Source organism: Thamnophis sirtalis, unplaced genomic scaffold, assembly GCF_051295495.1.
Source record: "Thamnophis sirtalis isolate CommonGarterSnake01/CBP01778 unplaced genomic scaffold, rThaSir2_p1.2 scaffold_8, whole genome shotgun sequence".
In the NCBI taxonomy this organism is placed as follows: Eukaryota; Metazoa; Chordata; class Lepidosauria; order Squamata; family Natricidae; genus Thamnophis; species Thamnophis sirtalis.
Window position 1 is genome coordinate 2267984 of NW_028261388.1, and position 26476 is coordinate 2294459.

Genomic DNA, 26476 nt, shown 5'->3' on the forward strand with positions numbered 1-26476 from the left:
AGAGAGCTTCGCCAAACGGCAAGTGAGAATGCCCACACCATTCATTCACCTTTTGCTCATCTCGGCGACATAGCTGGGAGCCCTCCTGGAGGGAGATTATCTTAATCCTGGCTCCACCGTGACATCAAGGTCACCGGAGGCTTTCAAAGCACCTTGAAACACAGGTCTAAGCAGGATTAGCCGAGATGTCACCCTCCTGCCATCTCCGGTTAGTCCTGGAGGGTGAGGAGCGTGTCTGTTGGTGCCGAAAGTGTCTAATGCGCTGAAGGCGCTCATTCGAAGCCATCCATTCCTGTGCTGGTCGTCGGCCTTCCCAGGTATATGTTTTAAGGTATCCTATGACACCTTCACATCATATAGCAGTGTTTCTCAACCTTGGCGTTCTCAACAGGCGCAGTGAATTGAACTAGGTTTGCAGCTACTCAGATTGTTGGCTGAGCAGGCAGAAAAACAGCCAGGGAAGTGATTGAAGCCTGCAAAACAGACCCCTGATTTACCACCAGTTTTTCGATTACTTAGATCAGTGTTTCTCAACCTTGATGACTTTAAGTCCTGTGGACTTCAACTCCCAGAATCCCCCAGCCAGCACAGCTGTGCTGGCTGGGGGATTCTGGGAGTTGAAGTCCACAGGACTTAAAGTCGCCAAGGTTGAGAAACACTGTCATATAGTGGAAATAGAGTCAGTTTATTCTCCAAACCCCCCCGAAGGCAGGACGAGAAGCAACGGATGGAAACTAACCAAGGAGAGAAGCAACTTAGAACTAAGGAGGGATTTCATGACAGTTAGAACAATTAATTAGTGGAACGTCTTGTCTCCAGAAGTTGTGGGTGCCCCAAAGTTTTTAAGAAGAGACTGGATAGCCATTGGCCTGAATGGCATAGGGTTTCCTGCTTGAGGAGGGGGTTGGACTAGAGGACCTCTTAAGATCCCTTCCTGTTATCCTGGTTTTGTTGTTGTTGGTTGCGAAAACGTGTCTGACTCATCGCGACCCCATGGACCACGTTCCTCCAGGCCTTCCTGTCCTCTGCCATCCTCTGGAGTCCATTGAAGCTCATGCCAACTGCTTCGGTGACCCCATCCAGCCACCTCCTTCTCTGTCGTCCCTTCTTCTTCTTCTGCCCTCCATCGTTCCCAGCATGAGGCTCTTCTCCAGGGAGTCCTTCTTCCTTCTCATCAGGTGGCCAAAGTCTTTGAGTTTCCTCTTCAGGATCTGGCCTTCTAAAGAGCAGTCAGGGTGGATCTCCTCTAGGACTGACCGGTTGGATGGCCTTGCAGTCCAAGGGACTCAATGCAGGAGTCTTCTCCAGCACCAGAGTTCAAAGGCCTCCATTCTTTGGCCCTCAGCCTTCCTTATGGTCCAACCTTCACAGCCCTCCATTGCAACTGAGAATAACCATAAGCCTTGATTATACACACTTTTGTTGGCAGGCTGATGTCTCTGCTTTTTAGTCGGCTGTCTAGATTTGCCATAGCTTTCCTCCCCACGAGCAAGCATCTTTATTCTCTTATAGCTCAGTAAAAACGAGTAAAAGCCGAGGTGGCGCAGTGGTTAGAGTGCAGTACTGCAGGCCACTTCAGCTGACTGCTGTCTGCAGTTCAGCGGTTCAAATCTCACCGGCTCAAGGTTGACTCAGCCTTCCATCCTTCTGAGGTGGGTAAAATGAGGACCCAGATTGTTGGGGGCGATATGCTGACTCTGTAAACCGCTTAGAGAGGGCTGAAAGCCCTATGAAGCAGTATATAAGTCTAACTCCTATTGCTATTGCTAAAATGCAAAACACAGAATCAGAAATCTTAGAAGATTACCAACCTATACCCTAGTTGCAAATACAGGTAGTCCTCGAAGTACAGGGCGGGGCATAACCTTTTCCTAGGGGGTCACAGCAAGATCGACAGCAGTTTACAACTTCCGCGACACCTCATTTTAAAGCCCATAAAAAACTGAATTGAATGAGCTATTAAATGTTAAATTTGCTTTAAGAATGGCTGGAAAATTCGATTCGGAAGAACAAAGCTCCTTGCATGCGTGCAAATGCGACTCAGCAATTGTTAAAGGAAAACAATGTCGAATTTTGGGGCAATGATGTCTGGCCGGGAAATTCGCCAGATCTCAATCCGGCAGAGAACATTGGGGCCATAATTAAGGATGAAGTGGAAGCTCTGATGATTCAGGAGCAAGGTCAAAATCGATATTCGGTTGAAACTTTGAGAATGAATTTGGAAACTGTGTTGAAAAATCTGGAAAATCGAACGGAACTGTTTGAAGATTTGTTGTGTTCTTATCCACCTCGTTTGAATGCTGTTCGAAGGGCTAATGGTGGTCATACTGACTATTAAATCGTGTCAATAAACTCAGTTTTTGATGGGCTTTCGAATGGTGTATGAATTATTTGTGTTGTTATTACAAGTGTTGCTGTGACCCCCTAGGAAAAGGTTATGCCCCGCCCTGTATGACCATAACTGAGCCCAACATTCCTGTTGCTAAGTGAGACAGCTGTGAGCCGCGCGACCATTGGAAGCTTTTTTCAAAAGCTTTTTAAAGCATTTTTTTCCCCTGCCTGTTCGCCCTACCGATTCAGCCCTATCTGTTCGGCCAAATCAGGCCGAACCGGGAGGATTTCACCCCTGTGCCTAACTCATGCTTTGCACGCATGGACCTTTTAAGCTTAAAAACCTGCCTTCTATGTCAGCGCCGGTGAGTAAAACAGCTGACACGCGGCAATCCGCTGTGCCACCCAAATCAGCGGAGGTAAAAAAACAGGGAAATATAGGACGGGGGCGGATGGGGGCGTGGCCAACTGCTCACTGGAACTACCACTTCGCCCGAACCGGTATGAACCGGTTGAATCCCATCCCCGGGTGTACCAGTGGCTGCCGGGAGCACCAGGTACCGTCCGGAGAGCCCACCCGTTCGCCCGCACTCCTTACCGGTATTTGAAGTTTTGGGGGCTTCCGCACAGGTGCACAGAGTCTACGGCGCCTGCGCGATGCTCCGCCGAGCAGCTGGAGCGTCATGGAGGCGTCACGGAGCATCACGGGTGGTGAGTATCAATGCTCGCGCTGCGCACGTTCATGTGGGCGCCCGGCCCTGTTGCACCGTACCAGTTGCAAGAACCCACCACCACTGCTTCAACCCCAGGCTGCCATCTTGATATTTCTGACCCTCCCTGAAAAGCCACAACTTACAACGCATCGTCTTCGCTCTCCGCGCACAGCATGGTCTTGGGGCCATCCCTTTGCACGATACACATCAGGCACTCGCGGGTTTTCCCTTCCGGAGGCTGGATATCTATAAAGACAGGAGAGGGGGTCATAAGCAGAGACCTCTTTCTATTTCTATCCCAAGTTTCTAGTCCTCAAGGTCTTGAGCTTGCAATTAGCTTGTTAAACAAGACGGGACTTTTCCCCCTAATCTTGTCTGCTGGTCGTTAAAGCTGGGTGGGAAACGCTGATCCGAGCCGAGGTGCACAGTGGTTAGAGTGCAGTACTGCAGGCCACTTCAGCTGACTATTATCTGCAGTTCAGCAGTTCAAATCTCACCGGCTCAAGGTTGACTCAGCCTTCTATCTTTCCGAGGTGGGTGAAATGAGGACCCAGACTGTGGGGGCGATATGCTGACTCTGTAAACCGCTTAGAGAGGGCTGAAAGCCCTAGGAAGCGGTATATAAGTCTAACTGCTATTGCTATTGATCAAAACATGTCGTAATATTATCATAAATGGAGTTTTTTCATTATTTCACCTGGGATCAACATCGGATTCCAACAGTCTTGGAATTAATCAGAGAAAATTATCGCGGGAAAACCTGCAGGAAACACACCCTGGGTGCCATAAATATGAGCCAGTTGCCAAGCATCTGAATTTTGATCATCGTTTGGAAGGGTCTTCAGGTCAGCATTAAAAAGGATTCAGGTACCCACAAGCGTTAGAAATTGCTGGTTGAGGAATTTTGGGAGTTGAAGTCCACCCACCTTAAAGTTGCCGAGATCGAGAAACACTGCTTTAGAGCATCAGGTTGTTCAGATCAACAGAGTTGGAAGGGACCTTGTAGGTCATCTAGTCCAACCCCCCGCCCAAGCAGGAGACCCTACACCATTTCTGATGGAGGGCAGTCCAGTCTCTTCTTGAAAGCCTCCAGGGATGAAGCTCCCACAACTTCAGAAGGCAACTTCTCTTCCATTGAATAGAGAATAACAAGTGTTGGAAGGGACCTTGGAGGCCATCTAATCTAACCCCTCCCCCCACCCAAATAGGAGACCCTGCACCGTTTCTGACAGATGGCTGTCCTGTCTCTTCTTGAAAGACTCCAGGGATGAAGCTCCCACAACTTCCGAAGGCAACTTCTGTTCCATGGGTTGATGGTTCTCACTGTCAGAAAATTCCTCCTTATTTCCAGGTTGAATCACTTCTTGATCAGTTTCCATCCATGATTCCTTGTCTGGCCTTCAGGTGCTTTGGAGAATAGATTGACACCCCCCTCCTCTCTGTGGAAGCCCCTCAAGTAGTGGAAGATGCTCTCCTGTCTCCCCTGGTCCTTCTCTTCCCTAGACCAGCCATGCCCAGTTCCTGCAACCGTCCATCGTAGGTTTTAGCCTCCAGTCCCCTCATCATCCTGGTTGCTCTTCTCTGCGCTCTTTCTAGAGTCTCAACACCTTTTCTATAATGTGGTGATCAAAACTGGATGCAGTACTCTAGGTGTGGCCTTACTAAGGCTTTATATAGAATTCATTAGAATTCTTTATTTTTCTTATTATTAGATTGAATATACAGGGAGTCCAGCTAAAAACTACAATTCAGCCCCCAAATTCTGCTGGTAAGCCAGACAATCGCGTAGGTGAATTTTGCCCTATTTTACGGCATTTCTTGCCATCGTTGTTCAGCGAATCTCTGCAGCTGTCAAGGTAGTAACATGGTTAAGTGAACCTAGCTTCCTCATTGACTTGGCTTGTCAGAAGGTCGCAAAAGGGGACCACCTAACACCGCGTCATAAATATGAATCAGTTGCCAAGCATTCTAATTTTGATCGCGTGAGTCTGGAGGACGCTGCAACGGTTCGTAAGAGAGGGGAAAAAACCGGTCTTGTTCACTTTTTACGGCACCGTCGTAATTTCGAGTGGTCGCTAAATGAACTGCTCTTAAGTCGAGGACTACCTGCAGCTTTAAAAATTGATAATGATAGTAATGTATACAGTGTTGAGCTGTTATGATAAGTAATAATTGGATATGAATATTGAATGTTACCCGTGAAGGGAAGGTTAGAAATACTTTTGGACTATATATAAAGGTTATTAATAGCAATAGCAATAGCAGTTAGACTTATATACTGCTTCATAGGGCTTTCAGCCCTCTCTAAGCGGTTTACAGAGTCAGCATATCGCCCCCACAGTCTGGGTCCTCATTTCACCCACCTCGGAAGGATGGAAGGCTGAGTCAACCTTGAGCCGGTGAGATTTGAACTGCCGAACCACAGCTAACAGTCAGCTGAAGTGGCCTGCAGTACTGCACCCTAACCACTGCGCCACCTCGGCTCTTATCTATCTATATCTATCTACCTTTCTATCTATCTTATCTATCTATCTATCTATCTATCTATCTATCTATCTATCTATCTATCTACCTACCTACCTACCTACCTACCTACCTACCTACCTACCTACCTACCTTACTATCTATCTATCTATCTATCTATCTATCTATCTATCTATCTATCTATCTATCTATCTATCTATCCATCCATCCATCCATCCATCCATCCATCCATCCATCCATCCATCCATCCATCCATCCATCCATCCATCCATCCATCTAGCAATAGCAATAGCAATAGCAATAGCAATAGCAATAGCAGTTAGACTTATATACCGCTTCATAGGGCTTTCAGCCCTCTCTAAGCGGTTTACAGAGTCAGCATATTGCCCCCAACAACACTCCGGGTCCTCATTTTACCCACCTCGGAAGGATGGAAGGCTGAGTCAACCCTGAGCCGGTGAGATTAGAACCGCTGAACTGCAGATAACAGTCAGCTGAAGTGGCTTGCAGTACTGCACCCTAACCACTGCGCCACCTCGGCTCTAACAATAACAATTAAAAAAAACAATAACAATAAAAAAGAACAAAATTAGACACAGCTAAGTTTTAATTATTAGGGGGAAAATGTTATGATATAGGATATAGTTAAATAAAGAAAGGATAATGATAATAAATTATACACATGCTATGAGTACAATATAAGGGAATTCGATGTAAATGGTAAATAGGGATTTGGAAAGGAGGATTAGGAAATTGTGGTATTAAATATTATGGATGTTTAGCTAGAATAGGATAGGAGGATTTAATGTTAATGGAAGATTTTATCAATAAGTAAATGAAATGCCAGTATGTGGTTATGTATTAAAACTAGCTAAACCTAGTTAAATTTAGTGACAATAGGTATAGTTAAATAAAAATTGATAATGATAGTAATGTATACAATGTGTAGTGTTAGGATAAGCAATAATTGGATATGAATATTGAATGATACCCATGAAGAGAAGGCTAGAAATCCTTTTGGACTATATATAAAGGTTATTAATAATAATAACAATAAAAAGAACAAAATTAGACACAGTTAAGTTTTAATTATTAGGGGGAAATGTTATGATATAGGACATAGTTAAATAAAGAAAGGATAATGATAATAATTTATATATATGCATGGGTATAATATAAGGGAATTCGATGTAAATGGTAAATAGGGATTTGGAAAGGAGGATTAGGAAATTGTGGTATTAAATATTATGGATGTTTAGCTAGAATAGGATAGGAGGATTTAATGTTAATGCAAGATTTTATCAATAAGTAAATGAAATGCCAGTATGTGGTTATGTATTAAATTCTTGGTATATTTTATGATGAAGGACGTTTAAATAATCATAGTCAAATAAAAGTGGAGGCATGATGATGGTAATATAATAAATATCCGAGTTAAGATATTAGAATTCATATGAATTATATTTGATGACGGGGGAAGAGATGCACACAAAAGCCTTTCGTAACCAACTGATACACTTTCTACAGCATGTAAAGAAGGAGGATTTGTATGTTTGTTTTGAAAATAAAAATATATTTAAAAAAAATAAAAGTTGCCGTTGTTGTACGTGGGTGGGTGTTTATAAAGCAAAGAACGCCTTCCGGGAGAACTCCCAAATGTCTCCAAAGAAATCCGCGTTGTCTGTTGCAACCCAAGAGAGTCCCAGCATAATTAGGACCTCGGGGAAGAGTTGTCGAAATAACTCTTGAGTTGTCGAGTCACAGCGAAACAAACAGCACCAGATTAGTAAGAAGCACTGGAGGATGCCCCAGGGGGGAACACACCACAACATTCAAACAAGGGCTGTCACGCTGACCCCAGAGGACCAAAACCTTCGTCTGTATGGTACACGCAACAGAGAAGTTTGTTGCCTCCCAGGAAATGTTCATTCAGAGAGGCTGAAAAACGAGTGAAGACATGAACTCTTGTTGTGGCCCACCCCAGTGGCCAGCAGAGCTGACGGCAGACTCAGACAGTGGGGAGGTTGGGGAGGAACATGGGCCAGTCCTGGAGCAATAGCAATAGCAGTAGACTTATATACCGCTTCATAGGCCTTTCAGCCCTCTCTAAGCGGTTTACAGAGTCAGCATATCGCCCCCAACAACAATCCGGGTCCTCATTTTACCCACCTCGGAAGGATGGAAGGCTGAGTCAACCCTGAGCCGGTGAGATTTGAACCGCTGACCTGCTGATCTAGCAGTAGCCTGCAGTGCTGCATTTAACCACTCTGGGGCTCTGGGGAAGACTGGGGAATTCCACTACTGGCCGAACCGGTAGTGGAATTCAGGCCTGGGTCGCAGAACCGGCAGCGAGCCAGGCCTGCCACACACCCCCAAACCGGTTCCCTCGCTGCCACTTGGCCGCGCACACACGCGCAGCGCACATCTGGTGCACGGGTTGCATATTGGCACTAACGCCGGCAGGAACCCACCCCTGGAAGGCTCGGATGATGGCTCTGTGTCGGAGGCAGAGAGGGGGCCAAGGCCGTCCCGACAGTTATCAGCTGCCTTCGGAGTCAGAGATCAGCGGGCTAGAAGAACAACTGGAGCCTTTTCCCGATGTGCGCATGCGCAGAGCTGCCAGGAGAAGGGAACAGCTAAGGGACAAGGGCCGACTGGGGAGTAAAGGCACAGGTGGACGGTGAATGGCCCCTCCCATGGGGAATAAAGAGGAGCGAAAGGGGAGTGGAGTTTGCAGGAGTTCAATTCATTCGGGTGAAGATCTGTTCCCAACTTCTTGTCAAGGAATTGCTGCTACAGCGTGGCGTTTGGAAGATATCGGCCTGGCAGCTCTCCAAGCCTGATAAAGGTCTGTGGTTGTGAAATCTCATGAAAGACTGTTGGCCAGGACTTTGCTGGAGAGGAATCCCCTTTAACCTAAATAAAAGAGGTTTTGTCGGGATGGGATCCACACCGCAGGTCACGACTACCAGTTCGGCTGAACCGGCCCAAACCGGCTGAATACCACTTCTGCCTCTAATATTAAAAAAGTGCCAACGACCTTGGATTTCAATCTTTGCTGTTATGGAAGCCAGGAAACAGCTGAACCTGAAGTCGTATCTTTTTTTTCTTGCCCCAGAAATGTCGTTTTAAACCTCTACTCTATTGAATTTGCACAGGGAAATAAATCTGCCTCCCGACAGGACTCTCTCAAATTAAGTCCTGCCTTACAACAACCGCCATCGGCTGCATCGCAGCCACACAAATAAAATTCAACTAAAAATTGGGAGGATTTGTTTGCAAATCTCTCAAGCAAGGCTGGGAGATGGGTTCTCAGCATCACCCTCCTGGATAAAATCTAGAATATATCTATACTAGCTGAATACCCGTGCTTCGCTACGAAACTATGTGATCGGGCTTGATAAATTGACACTTAAAGCTTGAAAATTAATGAATAGTTACGATCGGGCTTGATGCATCGACACTTAAAGCTTGAAAATTAACGTAGAATGTGTCACTCCTTAGCATCAGAGCGTGTTAACATAAGGCAACCTGCAGTTGGAACAGAGTTCTTTTCAGGTGGGGAGGGGGAGTAGAATGCCTAACCTCCCAGCCCGCAGGCCGGATAAGTCACGTGTTGTCCACGCCCATATAAGGCAAACTGGCAGCTGGAACAGAGTTCCTTTCAGGTGGGGAGGGGCAGTAGAACGTCTAACTCCTTAACATCGACGTGTGTTAATATAATACTGTGTAAGAAATAATGATCATCTGATGGTCATTTCATAAAATCCTTTCTTAGCGAGCACCTAGAAGCCAAGAGGAACATACATGCCGAATTTCAAGTTCGTAGACTTTACAATTCTGGAGATTTAGTGATGAGTGAGCGGTACTTGATATATATATATCGATATATTTGCAGACGAAACCCACAAAGGGTTTACTTCCCCAAAGTCTTTTCAGCTCGGATGCCTATTAGGCAGCAAAGCGAGATGAACAAACAACTAGGAGGTGATTGGATGGTAACCATCAGTATCCTGGAGTTGACACACACACACACACACACACACACACACACACACACACAAACAAACATACAAAACAAGGGAAGCAAGAATTAGCTGGAGGCTGGCGAACAACTGGCCACTGTTCCTTTAGCACTGCTGGCAGTTGTGTTGGTGTCAGATGAAAGAATCCACTATTTCGAGTTGTTGTGTCCCTCCATTGTGTCGGAAGGGGACATTTGGGGTGATTCATCCCCGTGCCGCCAGGACCCACAAAAGAAATGTAGGCAAATCGTCCATCACAACGATGGTGCTCCATCCATGGAGGTTTTTAAGAAGAGACCGTATTCCAAGTATTTGTCCGGAACGATATAGGGTCTCCTGTCTGAGCAAGGAGTTGGACTAGAAGACCTCCAAGGCCCCTTCCAACTCTCCCATTGTTCTGTTATCTATCATTCTCTCATCTGTTATTCAATAAGAAAGGGAGGGGGGTTGCTTTAGAGCCCCCCAGGGTATAAGTAGTTGGGAGGAGGGCCAGCTTGAGCAACACAATTATCATTTTCTAATTATTATTAATAATAATTCTAATATTAATAATTATTAGATTTATAAGGCCGCACAATCGAAAAGGCTCTAGGCCAGTGTTTCTCAACCTTGGCCACTTGAAGATGTCTGGACTTCAACTCCCAGAATTCCCCAGCCCTTGATCCACAATGGTGAAAGGTCTCCTGCCAGAGCAGGGGGTTGGACTAGATGATCTCTGAGGTCCCCTCCAACTCTGGTATTCTGTTTCTGGATATGTCTAGTTTAATGAAAAGAAGGACTAGGGGTGACATGATGGCAGCCTTCCAATATTTGAGGGGCTGCCCCCAAAGAAGAGGGGGTTCTAGGACTACTTGTATGTGTGAAACTTAGATAACTAAGTTTGAAAGAAAACGGAAGAACTGTTTTGTCAGGGAACTGCGCAGGTGTGCAAATGAAGTTCAGAGACACTGACGTGAACTTGTAGTTTTATGTAAATAAATATATTTTATAACCATATACAGCAAACTAGATGCTCAGCTAACAGGAGCATCCTGAGGTAAATCAACACAGCGGGAACATCGTGAGGTAAATCAACACAGCGGGAACATCGTGAGGTAAAGAGAGCAAACTGAAGAAAAAGAAAGGCGGGGAAAAAGGGAACCTCCCCCTCCACACCCACACCAACCAATCACAGCGCAGATTGCCTCATGCAGGAGCCAGCCCTCTCCAATCAATCAAATTCCCCCGCCCCGCTCCAGCTACCTAATTTAAATGTCGTAGCATGTATCCTCCTGTGGTGGTCTCACAGCCTTGAGGACTAGAAACTTAGTTTAAGAACAAAGGATGGGCTTTGTGGAAAAAAAGATCCAGCTGGTGACCCCCAAGCCTACTCACCGCGGCATTCGCGGCCTGTCCTGACGTCCCGGCAGTTGGATCTGATGTTAATTCTTCCGTCCATTTCACGGCCGGTATCATCTTGGTAGTAGACGAGGCTTCCGTCGGCCCACAGCGCAAACCAGTTCTTTTTCCAGCGTCGCAAAATGGAACCTGAACAAGGCAAAAGAATTAAGAAAAGGGGGAAAATAGGACAGCAGTCCTCGACTTATAACCGTTCATTTAATGACCAAAGTGACTTATGACCATTTTCCACACTAACAGCTTCCCTGTGAGAATGTGATCAAAATTAGGATGCAACGAACTCGTATTTATGACGGTCGCAGCGTCCCAGGTTCACGCGATCCCATTTTGCGATCTTCCGACATGCAAACTCAATGGGGAAGCTGGATTCACTTAACGACCATGTTACTCACTTAACAACTGCAGTGATTCCCTTAAGAATAGTGGCAGGAAGGGCTGTAGAATGAGGCAAAACTCACTTAACAGCTGTCTCAGCAATAGGAATTCTGTGCTCAATTGTGGCCATAAGTCGAGGACTACCTTTAGAAGGCCTTGTGGTTTTCACGCCAGCAAAAATTCATCCGTTTTTTTTTCCTTTATGGAGTACTAGACGTACTAAAAAAATAAATATATAAAAATAAAAATATAAAAAAATATTAAAAATAAAAATTCTCACTTAGCAATCTTAAATTTCCACCAGGGAGAAAAATAAAAAATCAATCAATCATTCACCAAAACGCCAGCGATTTTCAGCTTTTCCCCTTTTATTATTATCCATTTGTTTTACACACACACACACACACACAGTGTGAAAAACAGCCAAATATCATTTTTCTCAATGCCACTGTAACTATGGTTACTAAATGAATGGTTGTAAGTCAAGGACTTCCTGTATATCGGAGAGTGAGGTGGGCCGTTTGTGAATTTGATCAATAAAAACATAAAATATAAGGTTTCCCCCCCCCCCCACAATATGGGTGGTCCTCGGCTTACGACCACAGCTCAGCCCAAAATTTCTGTCGTTCAGTGAGACATTTGTAAAGCGAGTTTTTGTCTCATTTTACAACCTTTCTTGCCGCAGTTGTTAAACGGATCATTGCAGTTTTTAAATTAGTAACACGGTTCTTAAATGAATCCGGTTTCCCCGTTGACTTTGTCTTGGAGGTCGCAGAAAGGGATCATGTGAGACTGCAACGGTCATAAATATGAGTCAGATGCCAACAGCATCCGAATTTTGATCATGTGACCAAGGGGATGCCACAACGATTATAGGTGTGGGAAAATGGTCATAAGTCACATTTTTTCAGTGCTGTTTTAACTTTGGGCGCTAAATGAACTGTTGTAAGTCGAGAATTACCTTAATTAAGTGCTGGGTGAATGCACCATTTTAGAAATGACTAGGGTAGAACAGTGGAGGTAAGAGAGTAAGAAATGATGCTAAATTATATTTGGGTTGACAGAAATACCATCCCAAGGAAACATAAACTGAGTTTTTGAAATATACACCAACAACAATTGAAAAAGAAAGGGAGAGAGAAGGAGAAATGAAAGAAAGATGGGAGAAAGAAGAAAGAGGTAAGGAGAGGAGGATGGAAGGGAGAGAAAGAGAAGGAGAGAGGGGAGGAAGAGGAGGAAGGAAGAAAGTAGAGAAGAGAGGGAGGGAGAAAAGAAGGAAAGGAGAAGAGGATGGAAGGGAAAGAAAGAGAAGGAGAAAGGGGAGGAAGAGAAGGAGTAGGAGAAAGATAAGGGAAAAAGGAAGGGGGAGGAGAGGAGGAAGGAAAGAGAGAAGGGAGGAAGGGGAAAAGGAAAGGGAAAGGAGAGGAGGGTGGAAGGGAGAGAAAGAGAAGGAAAAAGGGTAGGAAGGGGAAGCGTAGGAGTAGGAGAAAGATAAGGGAAGAAGGAAGGGGAAGGAGAGGAGGAAGGAAGGAAGTAGAGAAGGGAGGGAAGGAAAAAGGAAAAGGAAAGGAGAGGAGGATGGAAGGGAAAGAAAGAGAAGGAGAAAGGGGAGGAAGAGGAGGAATAGGAGAAAGATAAGGGAAGAAGAAAGGGGAAGGAGAGGAGGAAGGAAGGAAGGAAGTAGAGAAGGGAGGGAAGGAAAAAGGAAAGGAGAGGAGGATGGAAGGGAGAGAAAGAGAAGGAGGTAGGTAGGAAGGGGAAGAGTCGGAGTAGTAGAAAGATAAGGGAAAAAGGAAGGGGGAGGAGAGGAGGAAGGAAGGAAGTAGAGAAGGGAGGGAAGGGAAAAGGGAAAAGAGAGGAGGATGGAAGGGAGAGAAAGAGAAGGAGAGAGTGTAGGAAGGGGAAGAGTAGGAGTAGGAGAAAGATAAGGGAAGAAAGAAGGGGAACAAGAGAAGGAACGAGGGAAAGAAGGAAGGAGAGAATGGAGGGAGAAAAGAAAGGGAAAATTAGGTGGTGTTATAACAGTCAGAAGGGATGGTAAATAAAGCAACCCAAACTGTATATTATAACCTTTATTATAATAAATGTATACGAATGTTAAAGGTAAAGAAGAATAACAATCATATGAATATATACTTAAAATGGTAGGTAAGAGAATAAAAAAATAAAAAATTCTTTGGGGAAAAAAAAAAAGAAACGGGCGATTCTCCCCACCTTGTAGACTAGACTTTACATCTTCATGCTTGTAAATAAACCTTTTTTCCCGACACAGAGGTGATTATCCTGCAATGCTTAAGCCCTTTAAAAGCTTGGCGAGGAGGGTGAGTCAGACTGTTGTTCTCGCACTGAGTAATCGCGCCGACACGATGCCAAAGGAGCTTAATTATTCCCCTTTGGTACAATTTATCATTATTTTATTCTGTCGTTTCCTCTTTGGATTTAGGAAACCACCCACTGGCAAAAGGGAAAAAAAACAAAACTCTAGAAAGCTCCCAGAAAAACAAGAAAACAAATTAAAAGTGATTATAAAACAATTCAAAACAACTCGAGTAATGTGCCAGCTGAGATGGCGCCATCTGAAAGGACAGTCCACACACAGGCGGCCCTTGGCTTACAACTATTAGTGACCATGCGAAGTGACAATGGCATTGAAAAAAACACTGACACGACTGTTTTTCACACTTGTTTTTTTTAAATATACTTTTTTTATTTTCATAACATACAATCACATGTATACTATTACATAGCCAATATTCTATTGTATTAAGTAGTAATTACATCAGTTCCTCTTGTCATCAACGCCCAGAAAGATAAAAACCCATTATTAGCTCTTCTGCTCTCCATACACCTCTTTCTTCTGCCTCTCTCCTACCTCCTTTCTTCCCTCCATCATCCTTTTCTACTCTACTTCCCCTTCCTTTCTCCTTCTCCTCTCTCTTCATTCCACTCCTCCTTATCCTCCTCATCTTCTCCCCTTACCCTCTCTCCTATCCCTCTCTTCCTATCTTTCTTCTCTCCTCTGTTTCCCATTCTTCCTCTCATTGGTGTATTTCCGCTTCTGAGCAAACTCCAATCTATGTTGATGGTATTTATGCTTCCATATCCATAGAAAGTTTTTATTTTCCACTTTCATAACATACAATCACATGTATACTATTACATAGCCAATATCCTATTGTATTAAGTAGTAATTACATCAGTTCCTCTTGTCATCAACGCCCAGAAAGATAAAAACCCATTATTGGCTCTTCTGCTCTCCCTACACCTCTTTCTTCTGCCTCTCTCCTACCTCCTTTCTTCCCTCCATCATCCTTTCCTACTCTACTTCCCCTTTCTTTCTCCTTCTCCTCTCTCTTCATTCCACTCCTCCTTATCCTCCTCATCTTTCCCCCTTACCCTCTCTCCTATCCCTCTCTTCCTATCTTTCTTCTCTGCTTCCCACTCTTCCTCTCATTGGTGTATTTCACACTTGTAAGAGGGGTGAAATCCAGCAGGTTCTGACCGGTTCTGGAGAATCGGTAGCGGAAATTTTGAGTAGTTTGGAGAACCGGCAAATGCCGCCTCTGGCTGGCCCCAGAGTGAGGAGGGAAGAAGGATTTTGCAGTATCCTTCCCCTGTCACGCCCACCAAGCCACGCCCACCAAGCCACGCCCACAGAACCGGTAGTTTTAAAAAATTGCATTTCACCACTGACTTATAACCAATGGTGGGATTCAAATAATTTAACAACCGGTTCTCTGCCCTAATGATTTTTCCCAACAACCAGTTCGCCAAACTGCTCAGAAATTTAGCAACCGGTTCTCCCGAAGTGGTGCGAACCAGCTGAATCCCACACTTATAACTGTGTTGTTAAGTGAATCTGGTTTCCCCATCGATTTTGTTTTCCAGACGGTCGCAAACAGGGGACATTGCGATCGTCATAAAGATGAGTCCGTTGCCAAGCACCTGAATTTGGATCATACGACCACGGGGATTCTGCAATGGGTGAAAAACAGTTCCTTTGAATGGTTATTAAACAGAGCGTCGTAAGTCGAGGACTAGGTGCACTGTGGAAGCACCCTGAAAGTCCCAGGCCTCTGGTTCAAGACCTGAAATTGAAGAAGAGTCAGGCCACCCATGAAGGTGGAGCAGGAAATTTTAATTATTTTTCTATAATTTTTATTAAACCTTTGAAAGAAAAAGGTAAAAACCAACTCGTGTAAGTAAACTAAGAAAGGAAAAAGAAAGGAAAAGCAAAAGGGGAGAAAAATGGGGGGGGGAGAAGAAGAAGGAAGAAAAAGAAGAAGAAGAAGGAGGAGGAGGAGGAGGAGGAGGAAGAAGAAGAAGAAGGAGGAAGAGGAGGAGGAGGAAGAAGATGAAGAAGAAGGAAGAATAAGGAAGAAGAAGGAAGAGGAGGAGGAGGAAGAAGAAGAAGGAGGAGGAGGAGGAGGAGGAGGAGGAAGAGGGAGGAGGAGGAGGAGGAAGAGGAGGAGGAGGAGGAAGAAGAAGAAGAAGAAGAAGGAAGAAGAAGAAGAAGAAGGAAGAAGAAGAAGGAAGAAGAAGAAGAAGAAGGAAGAAGAAGAAGAAGAAGAAGGAAGAGGAGGAGGAGGAAGAAGAAGAAGGAGGAGGAGGAGGAAGAGGAGGAGGAAGAAGAAGAAGGAGGAGGAGGAGGAAGAAGAAGAAGGAAGAAGAAGAGGAAGGAGAAGAAGAAGAAGAAGAAGAAGGAAGAAGAAGAAGGAAGAAGAAGAAGAAGAAGAAGGAAGAGGAGGAGGAGGAGAAGAAGGAGGAGGGAAGGAGGAGAGAGGAGGGAGGAGGAGGAAGAAGAAGAAGAAGGAGGAGGAGGAAGAGGAGGAGGAGGAAGAAGAAGAAGAAGAAGGAAGAAGTTAGAAGAAGAGGAAGAAGGAAGAAGGAGGAGGAGGAGGAGGAGGAGGAGGAGGAGGAGGAGGAGGAGGAGGAGGAGAAGAAGAAGAAGAAAAAGAAAAATGGCTCCTGATATTCTTCGCAAAGGTTATAACTAGAAATAGAGGTGGGATTCGGCCGAATCGGACTGGTTCAACCAAACCACTAGTGGAAATTGCCTGGCTGTATGCCATCCTATTTAGGCATGTTTTTGAGGCCGGGCACATGAGCGGAAGGCACCCCTGGGCGGGGGGGAACCAGTGGTCATGAACTATGCAACCCACTGCTGAGGTAGTCCTTGACTTACAACCAGAATTGAGCCCAACATTTTCTGCGGCCAAGCCAAATAGTTCTTCAGTGAGTTTTGCCGCATTTCACCATCTTCTCGCCCCTTTTGTTACGGGAACCCCTGCAATTGTGAAGTTAGCGACACGGTCGTTAAATGAATCTGGCTTCCCTACTGACTTTGCTTGTCGGAAGGTCGCAAAACGGAGGAATCACCTGACCCTGGGACGCCGCGACCGTCATAAATGCGAGTCACTTCCGAAGGGTCTGAATTTTTGATCACGTGACTGCGGGGATGCTGCAGCGGTCGTAAGTGTGGGGGAATGGCCCTTTGTCACTTTTTTCAGTGCCGCTGTAACTTCGAACGGTTGCTCAATGAACCGTTGTAAGTTGAGGACTTCCTGTTACGAGCATTAGTGACCGTTTGAATACTTATGAACATAAGCATAAGCCGAGGTGGCGCAGTGGTTAAATGCAGCACTGCAGGCTACTGCTAGATCAGCAGTTCAGCGGTTCAAATCCCACCGGCTCAGGGTTGACTCAGCCTTCCATCCTTCCGAGGTGGGTGAAATGAGGACCCGGATTGTTGGGGTCAATATGCTGACTCTCTGTAAACCGCTTAGAGAGGGCTGAAAGCCCTATGAAGCGGTATATAAGTCTACTGCTATTGCTATTGCTATTTCCCACACTTAACACCCGCATCCCTGGGGTTACGTGATCCAAATCCGAAGGCTCGGCAACTGGCATGTCCTTATGACGGTTTCTTTTTTCCCTCTCTAAAGTTCTGCTGTCCTCTTCTTCTCCTCTTTCCCCGGGAACTTCGCCTTCTTCCTTTCCTTGCATTTTTTCATCGGGGGCCTTGAGAGAAAAGGTCGGCAGCAGAGGTGGGAAGTTTCTTGGCGAGAAACTGCAGATGTTGCACACACACACACCCCCACCAGCCAGATTGTCATCCGACACACCGCAACTGGAGCCTTTGCATCGATTTCCCGTCAACTCTCCTCTCCTAGGAGTTTGGACCCCTTCCAGGTCCCCATTTAAAACCCCAATTTTGACCCACCCAACCTTCACGAGGGCTGCCCTGATCTGGCGCAAGGAGGGACTGCAGGAGCTGGAAAAAATTTTGCAACGGAATTGCAATGTATGCTGGAAGAATCCAGATTTGGGGGAAATGCACGAAATTGCACGACTTCCGGGGTCCCAGAGATCCCCGAAACCTCGCCTTTAAATGGTCGCTAAATGAACCGTTGTAAGTCAAGAATGACCTTAATTAAGTGCTGGGTGAATGCACCATTTTAGAAATGACTAGGGTAGAACAGTGGAGGTAAGAGAGTAAGAAATGATGCTAATTATATTTGGGTTGACGGAAATACCATCCCAAGGAAACAGAAACTGAGTTTTTGAAATATACACCAACAACAATTGAAAAAGAAAGGGAGAGAGAAGGAGAAATGAAAGGAAGACGGGGAAAGAAGAAAGAGGTAAGGAGAGGAGGATGGAAGGGAGAGAAAGAGAAGGAGAGAGGGGAGGAAGAGGAGGAAGGAAGGAAGTAGAGAAGAGAGGGAGGGAGAAAAGAAGGAAAGGAGAAGAGGATGGAAGGGAAAGAAAGAGAAGGAGAAAGGGGAGGAAGAGGAGGAGTAGGAGAAAGATAAGGGAAGAAGGAAGGGGGAGGAGAGGGGGAAGGAAGAAAGAAGGGAGGGAAGGAAAAAGGAAAAGGAAAGGAGAGAAGGATGGAAGGGAGAGAAAGAGAAAGCGAGAGGGGAAGACAGGGTGCCCCACTGAATAAGTCTTCGACTTACGACCACAACAACCGATCACTGCGGTTGTTAAGTGAATCACGTGGCCGTTAAGCGAATCCGGCTTTCCCCATTAAATTTCCTTGCCAGATCACAAATTCCTTTTCCTGTTGCCGAATTCTGGATCACACGGCCATGGGGACGCTGCGGTGGTCGTAAAAAATGTGGAAAAGGGTTGCAGGTTTACTTGTGAATGCCTTCGTAACTTCAAACCGTCACTAAAAGAATGGTTGTAAGTCAAGGACCACCTGCGCTTGATCTTAAAAAAACAGGGGCTGCTCCTTAAAGAGATTCCCTTATCACTTTCGGACATCGCAATCCTTCACTGTCATCTAATCAATCAGGCTTCCAGATTTACATTCTTTCCTTGACATATGAAAGGGCTGTGGATCTCTCTCTCTCTCTCTCTCTCCCTCTCTCTCTCTCTCTCTCTCTCTCTCTCTCTCTCTCTCCCTCCCTCCCCCTCCCTCCCTCCCTCCCTCCCTCCCCCTCCCTCCCTCCCTCCCTCCCTCCCTCCCTCTCTCTCTCTCTCTCTCTCTCTCTCACACACACACACACACACACACACCCCTTCGAAACAGGCTCCCTTTAAAGCATAGGCAAAATGTCCCAAACATGCTTTTTTTTTCAGGAGGCAACTGGATTTTCTTGCTGTTTTTCTTTTGAAGATGTTTTGCCTCTCCTCCAAGAAGCATCTTCAGTTCTGGCTGAATGGTGGAGGATGGAAGGATTGAAACTCCTTGCAGACACAGCTGGTCCTTTGCCTCCTTTGAGAGGGTCCTTGAGGCCACTTGGAGGTTTCATCTGTGTCCTCAGGGTCCCCGGAGTGGTGCAAATGGTTCCTGTAGTCTACCATTTCTCTCTCTCTGGAAATCCATTCCTTCTCCCACCCCGTTCCAAGGGCCTTCCCCCCAAATTGTGTAGCTCCAAGTCTGTAGAGATTCTCCATCATCCAGGTTGTCCCAAAGGTGCTTTTTTCAGGAGGCAAATGGACTTCCTTTTTTCTTTCTTTTGAAGACCGAATCTTAAGTCTCAAGTATTTGGGGGGGGGGGTTTCCAACGGCCCCATCACCTTTCTCAGCAGTCCTTCCTTTCCCCCCCACCCACCCATCCCGAGCTATTTTTCCTTCGTCTCTGCCATTTACCAAGTTCTCATCTTCCGAAACCAGCGTGCTGAATAACTGCAAGTGGCAAGGAAATTGTCAAATGGGGGCAAAAAAAAACACTCACTTAACAACTGCCTTGCTTAGCAACGGAAATTTTGGCCTCGGTTCTCATCGTAAGCGGAAGGCTTATGTGTTTTGCTGTCGTGCGTATTGTAGAATTCAAGATGGCAGCACCTCCTTCAGCTTCTATTGTCAACAATTATTTTTAAGAGCAGCCTGATCGATCGAAGACTCGATGGATGGTGGGTATCTAGAGCAGTGTTTTTCAACCTTGGCAATTTGAAGTTGTCCGGACTTCAACTCCCAGAATACCCCAGCCAGCGAATGCTGGCTGGGGTATTCTGGGAGTTGAAGTCCGGACATCTTCAAGTGGCCAAGGTTGAGAAACACTGGTCTAGAGGTCCATTGCGTGGGGAGTGGGGCATCCTTGGTGGACAGAAAAATGCTGGCTTGGTGTTGCTATTTTCTCCCCCTTTATTTCCCATCCTTCTGGAGTTTCCACCGATCCGCCCATCCAAATATAAACCCAACCTTATACATTAGGTTAAACAAGAATTTGGTGGTAAACTAGAACTATTTTGACACACAAAAAATTGTACTTCGACGTCTTACTGATTGAGGAATGATGAAATGTTTGTTTTAAAAGAAATAAAACTTTTGAATCAAATATAAACCCAACCTGTTCTCTGCTTAGCTTCCGAGATCAGCCACGGACGCTCCCGGCCTCCCAAAGGACCCATCGCCACCCGAACGGAAAATCCACCCTCGTCGGCGACCTCCCAAACGAAATTCCAAGTGCGAGGAAATTCCCCAGTGGACTTACTCTGCCTCCAGAGCCAGCCGCATTTCAACAGAGCCATCTTCGCCAAGTCTTTTTCCCCTCCACCAAAATATCTGGATCGGATATAAGAAACAAAAAAAATTAAAAAAATTAAAAACCTCCAGATGTTAGGAATATTAAACCATCAAGCTGCGCTCCGTAGCATCTCCTGGACTTGGAAGCAATCCTCAAAATAATTTCTTTTTAGCTACAGAGGTAACAATGCTGTAGTCCTATGCCAGCTTCCGTGAGAAAAATCGCGGTCACAGGGCTCCTAAATATAGACCCAAGACTGTGCCAAACTGATCTCTCTCTCTCTCTCTCTCTCTCTCTCTCTCTCTTCCTCTCCCTCCACTCTCTCTCTCTTCCTTTCTCTCTCTCTTTTTAATGTTCTCCCTGAATTATCCCCGTTATGTAAAATATTACAACGCGGCGCAAGCCAGAGATAATTCGTATCCCCCAGTGGGATTTAGAGATTAGCGCTTGAATCTGTCTTGATCCGAAGCCCTCTGGGTTTGGGGGTTTGGGGTGTGTGTGTGTTTTTTGGCATCAGGAAGATCCAGGAGATTCCTGAAAATTCTCCTTTCCCCCCCACAGGCTGGGTTTTTAATGCCTTTTTTTTTTTGCAACCTTCTTCTGGGTTTCCAGAGGCTGTTCCCGTAATGCCCCCCCGCCTGGACTGTGTAAACACAGATTCGGGAAGAGAAGCCGAAGGGGAGTATCACCACCCACCTGTTCCCAATTCAACCCCGCCAGATGAACGAAGACTGTTTGAAAACATCTCCTTCTGCTACTCTGCCAGGAGCGCCACACAAAAGAGACCTAAGATTTCTGCAACACGCCAACAGGGCAGACCGAACCCACCGCTTGATAAGGCCTTAGTAAGGCCATGCTTGGATTGTTGCATCCACTATGCAATATCAAAAAAATATGTGGAGACTCTGGAAAGAGTGCAGAGAAGAGCAACAAAGAGGATTAGGGGACTGGAGGCTCAAACATACGAAGAACGGTTGCAGGAACTGGGTAGGTCTAGTTTAATGAAAAGGAGGACTAGGGGAGACATGATAGCAGTCTTCCAAAACCTCAGGGGTTGCCACAAAGAAGAGGGAGTCAAACTATTCTCCAAGGCACCTGAGGGTGGAACAAGAAGCAATGGGTGGAAACTAATGAAGGAGAGATCCTTCCTTCTCTCCTCCCTTCCGTCCTCTCCTCCCTTCCCTCCTCTCCTCCCTTCCCTCCTCTCCTTCCTTCCTTCTCTCCTTGCTTCCTCCCTCCCTCCATTTTTTCTCTGCTTCCTTCCTTCCCACCTTCCTTCCTTCCCACCTTCCTTCCTTCCCACCTTCCTTCCTTCCAGTATCTCAGGGGTTGCCACAAAGAAGAGGGAGTCAAGCTATTCTCCAAGGCACCTGAGGGCAGAACAAGAAGCAATGGGTGGAAACTAATCAAGGAGAGAAGCAACTTAGAACTTAAAAGAGAAATTTCCAGACAGTGAGAACAATTAACCAGTGGAACAGAAGTTGCCTCCAGAAGTTGTGAATGCCCAAAACACTGGAAGTCTTTAAGAAGACGTTGGATAGCCATTTGTCTGAAATGGTATATAGGGTTTCCGCCTAAGCAGGGGGTTGGACTGGAAGATCTCCAAGGTCCCTTCCAATTCTGTAATTCTGCCTCTTCCCCAGGTTTCTACAAGACCCGAGGTGAGCCTGATTTGCATCCAGACCCCTAGTGGAAGGGAACAACCTCTGAGAACCAGCTTTGGAGTTGTTTTTTTTGGGGAGGGGGGAATCCCCAGCCTTTCAGTTGACTTGAAGACAAGTGGAGTCATGGGCAAACAGAAAATGGGCTGCCTTAAAGGGGCGAAATCACGTCAGGTCCAGAGAACGGGCAGAGAAGCTGTACTTCAGCCTAACGTCAAGGCCAGGGGTGAAACTGCAGGAGAGGGGAGTCCGCTTTGGGGGGGGGGCGCAAGAGATGCAGGACAAGTATTAGAGCAGTGTGGGGCTTCGAGGGGAGGAGCTGCCGCCGTCGGGAGCTCAACCAAGCTCCTGCCAGGACTCTGGTTCGTATATCTTATAAGATCTATAGATATCTCCCCTTTCTGGCAGAAAGGGGCAGGGAGAAGGTCAGTCGTTAGGATCTCTTTGTAATTCATAGCTTTTCTTTTTGCTGTGAATGAAGAAGAGGTTCAACATTAGCTGAGCCTTTACTCCGGCCAGTTTTCCGCGCTGCCTTTTTTGCAGCCTAGGCAGATTGCCTCCCCCCCCAGGACAAAGCTAAGCTATTTAAAAGCCAATCCGGGCGGGGACCATTCCCGAGGAATTTCTTCTATCACTATTTAAAATACCAGCTTCAATTTCGCAAAAGGCTCCCTTTCTTTTTTAGCTGCGTCACAAGATGGCGATCTCGTAGCTTTTGTGTTTGATCTGACGCAGCTAGCTGACCCTACCCTCCTGAAGGCTTCTCCGTACTAATTGCTAAAAGATTAACTGAGGGGAGCACAGACTTTGACTTTTGGCTCGCTTGATTGCTTGTCTTTTATTTTTATTCTGGAATGGCTCCCAAACCTAAACAGAAGCGCTTCCTTAATAACATATCTCCAAAAACTGCTATGAAATCGCTACCCTTGTCTCCTACACCCTCCACGGGAGATTTGCTAACACAAGAATTCCTTCTCAAAACGCTTAATGATTTCAGACAGGAGATTAATCAACTGATATCGGATTTATGTGATCAATTTGATGCTAAAATTGCTCAGGCAAAGCAGGATATGATCGGAGTAATGACAGTCATGACAGATTATATTGCTGAAACGGAGGACAAATTGGAACTTTTGGAAGAAACTAACCTTAATCTGATATCAAAAATTCAAACGTTAGAACAGGAAATTGCATCTGCCCAAAAAGAACTTGTCATGATAAATTATAACAAGTCTGCCTTTGCTATACGGGTTAGAGGGCTGCGTGAAAACCAACAGGAGAATTTGAAACAGACATTCTTTGAAGCTTTCAGTCGCTCGGTGGGAAGTCCGGGACTTAACTTTGATTGGCAGATTCAAAGAATTTACCGCCAGAATTCCTGGGTAGCAAAACAGCGACAGCTTCCGAGGGACATAATAATATACTTTACTACAAGGGAATCTAGAAATGAGATAATACAGAGGCTCTACGGAAAGAGGTTGAGAATTGATGGGGATGACTTGATTGTTTTTAAAGAGATACCATTTCAAATATTAAGAACAAGAAGACAGTACGCTTTCTTAACCGAAGAGCTCAGAAACTCTCAGATTTCATACAAATGGGAAGTCCCAGCTGGTATTACAGTTACATTTGGCAACCAAAAACACCGCATTAACTCCGTCTGTGAAGCCCGAAAATTTTACTACGAGACCCTGAAGGCGGGACTTCCTGATTCATCCGGATCTGGGGAGAGACAAGGAGAAGGAGAAGACAAACAGCGAGACACGTGGCTACAAGGAAAAAAATATATTCAGAGCTGGTGACAAAGGTTAGGTGCCCAAGAGATGCAGGACAAGCACCAGGGGCACAAGGGGCAAAGAATAAATATTAGGGGCCCATGACGAGCATTACTAATCCTGCAGGTAAGACTATAGATCAGAGGATTTGGGGCACAAGGGGTGCAGGGCAACTATTAGGGGCACAAGGGGTACATGATGGGTGCACGAAGGGGCACAACAGCTATGAGCCGAGGTGGCGCAGTGGTTAGGGTGCAGTACTGCAGGCCACTTCAGCTGACTGTTATCTGCAGTTCAGCGGTTCTAATCTCACCGGCTCAAGGTTGACTCAGCCTTCCATCCTTCCGAGGTGGGTGAAATGAGGACCCAGACTGTGGGGGCGATATGCTGACTCTGTAAACCGCTTAGAGAGGGCTGGAAGCCCTATGAAGCGGTATATAAGTCTAACTGCTCTATCTATCTATCTATCTATCTATCTATCTATCTATCTATCTATCTATCTATCTATCTATCTATCTATCATCTATCTATCTCTATATCTCTATCTGTCTATCTATCTATCTATCCATCTATCTATCATCTATCTATCATCTATCTATCTATCTATCTATCTATCTATCTATCTATCGGATTGTTGGGGGTGATATGCTGACTGTAAACCGCTTAGAGAGGGCTGAAAGCCCTATGAAGTGGTATATAAGTCTAACTGCTCTATCTATCTATCTATCTATCTATCTATCTATCTATCTATCTATCTATCTCTATATCTCTGTCTGTCTGTCTATCTGTCTATCTATCTATCTATCTATCTATCTATCTATCTATCTATCTATCTATCTATCTATCTATCTATCCATCTATCTATCATCTATCTATCATCTATCTATCTATCTATCTATCTATCTATCATCTATCTATCTATCTATCTATCTATCTATCTATCTATCTATCTATCATCTATCTATCTATCATCTATCTATCTATCTATCTATCTATCTATCTATCAATCATCTATCTATCTATCTATCTATCGGATTGTTGGGGACAATATGCTGACTCTGTAAACCGCTTAGAGAGGGCTGAAAGCCCTATGAAGTGGTATATAAGTCTAACTGCTCTATCTATCTATCTATCTATCTATCTATCTATCTATCTATCTATCTATCTATCTCTATATCTCTATCTGTCTGTCTGTCTATCTGTCTATCTATCTATCTATCTATCTATCTATCTATCTATCTATCCATCTATCTATCATCTATCTATCATCTATCTATCTATCTATCTATCTATCTATCTATCTATCTATCTATCTATCATCTATCTATCTATCTATCTATCTATCTATCTATCTATCTATCTATCTATCATCTATCTATCTATCTATCTATCGGATTGTTGGGGACAATATGCTGACTCTGTAAACCGCTTAGAGAGGGCTGAAAGCCCTATGAAGCGGTAGATAAGTCTAACTGCTATTGCTATTGCTATGTGGGTAATCATGCACACACACCCAGTGCCCAGGGGTTACCATCAAAGGAAGGAAGGCAAGTAGAGAGACAGGTGCCTGGAAGGGCCCCCCACGCCTCTCCAAAGCCGGCGAGGAGAGACCCTTCCCCGCTCTTTCTGGGCTCGGCAGGGGCTGCTTCGGGTCCCGTCACTGGCTCATCTCTTCCCTCCACCATCCCCATTCAGACAACCACCCGCTTGCCCGCCTCTGAAGCCGGGTTGGCACCGCGGCTGCGACCGGGCAGAATAGCTGCGTAAAGGCGCACGGATGGAGAAGAGCAGGCGGGGAGGGGGCGGCCGCGGTGGAGCCTCCGGAGCTTACCTGGACTCGGGAGCCCCCACGGCGGGCTGGGCGAGGGCTTCCTCCCCCTCCTCCTCCTCTTCCTCGGCTGCCCCCGCCGCCTCCTTCCCCGGCAGGCCCGCGATGGAGCTGCAAGCGCCGGCGGAGCTGCCTCCCCTCCCTTCCCCTCCGCGCCCTCCAGCTGGCGTTTGACGCGGCCTGCCGGGAGCGATGGGCTGGGCAGGGCAGGGCAGGGCAGAAGCGGCGGGGCTGGGCTCCACCACGGGCCGGAGGAGGCGCCCGCGAGCGGACCCTGGGCTGGGCTGGGCTGGACGGAGCGCGCCCTCGCCAGGATGGAAGAGCCGGCGATGCCCAGCGGCACCGTGCGCTCTTGGCACATGCTGGCCCATCGCCCCCAGCCTGAAGGGGAGGCTGAGTCTCGTAAGGGGGCAGCGGGCTTCGATGCTCTGGTTGCGCTTATCCTGTACTTACTGCAAGCAATCTCAGAATAAGAGGGTTAAAAATCTATGGAGATTCTCTGTCCTCCAGATCCTATTAGATTAGATTAGATTAGAATAGAATAGAATAGAATAGAATAGAATAGAATAGATATAGAGTGGAGTGGAATAGAATGGAGAATAGAATGCAATAGGAAAAGGAATAGACACCAAAGGTGTTTTTCTTTTCTTCCCAAGAATCAATTGGAGTTTCTGTTTTTTTCTTGGAAGATGTTTTGCTTCTCATCCAAAAAGTTTCTTTAACCCTAACCCAACCCTTGTTGTTAGTCCGACCCATTGTGACCCCATAGACCACGTTCCTCCAGGCCTTCCTGTCCTCTCCCATCCTCTGGAGTCCATTGAAGCTCACGCCGACTGCTTCGGTGACTCCATCCAGCCACCTCCTTCTCTGTCGTCCCCTTCTTCTTCTTCTGCCCTCCGTCGTTC

The 26476-nt window shown here is 45.9% G+C and overlaps 1 protein-coding gene across 1 annotated transcript in view; it reads right to left on the minus strand.

The window, feature by feature from the left end:
- The window catches only part of PLEKHB1 (pleckstrin homology domain containing B1), a 39349-nt gene extending 13628 nt beyond the window's left edge, over positions 1–25721 (minus strand). Inside the window, exons 1-4 of the mRNA XM_087720964.1 lie at positions 25575–25721; positions 20275–20345; positions 10928–11080; positions 3188–3290 (exon numbers count right to left, since the gene is read on the minus strand). Of these exons, the coding sequence (XP_087577090.1) occupies positions 3188–3290; positions 10928–11080; positions 20275–20311 (293 nt within the window). The 5' untranslated portion in view covers positions 20312–20345; positions 25575–25721. The remainder of the gene's footprint in view (positions 1–3187; positions 3291–10927; positions 11081–20274; positions 20346–25574) is intronic.
- Positions 25722–26476: the final 755 nt, after the last annotated feature.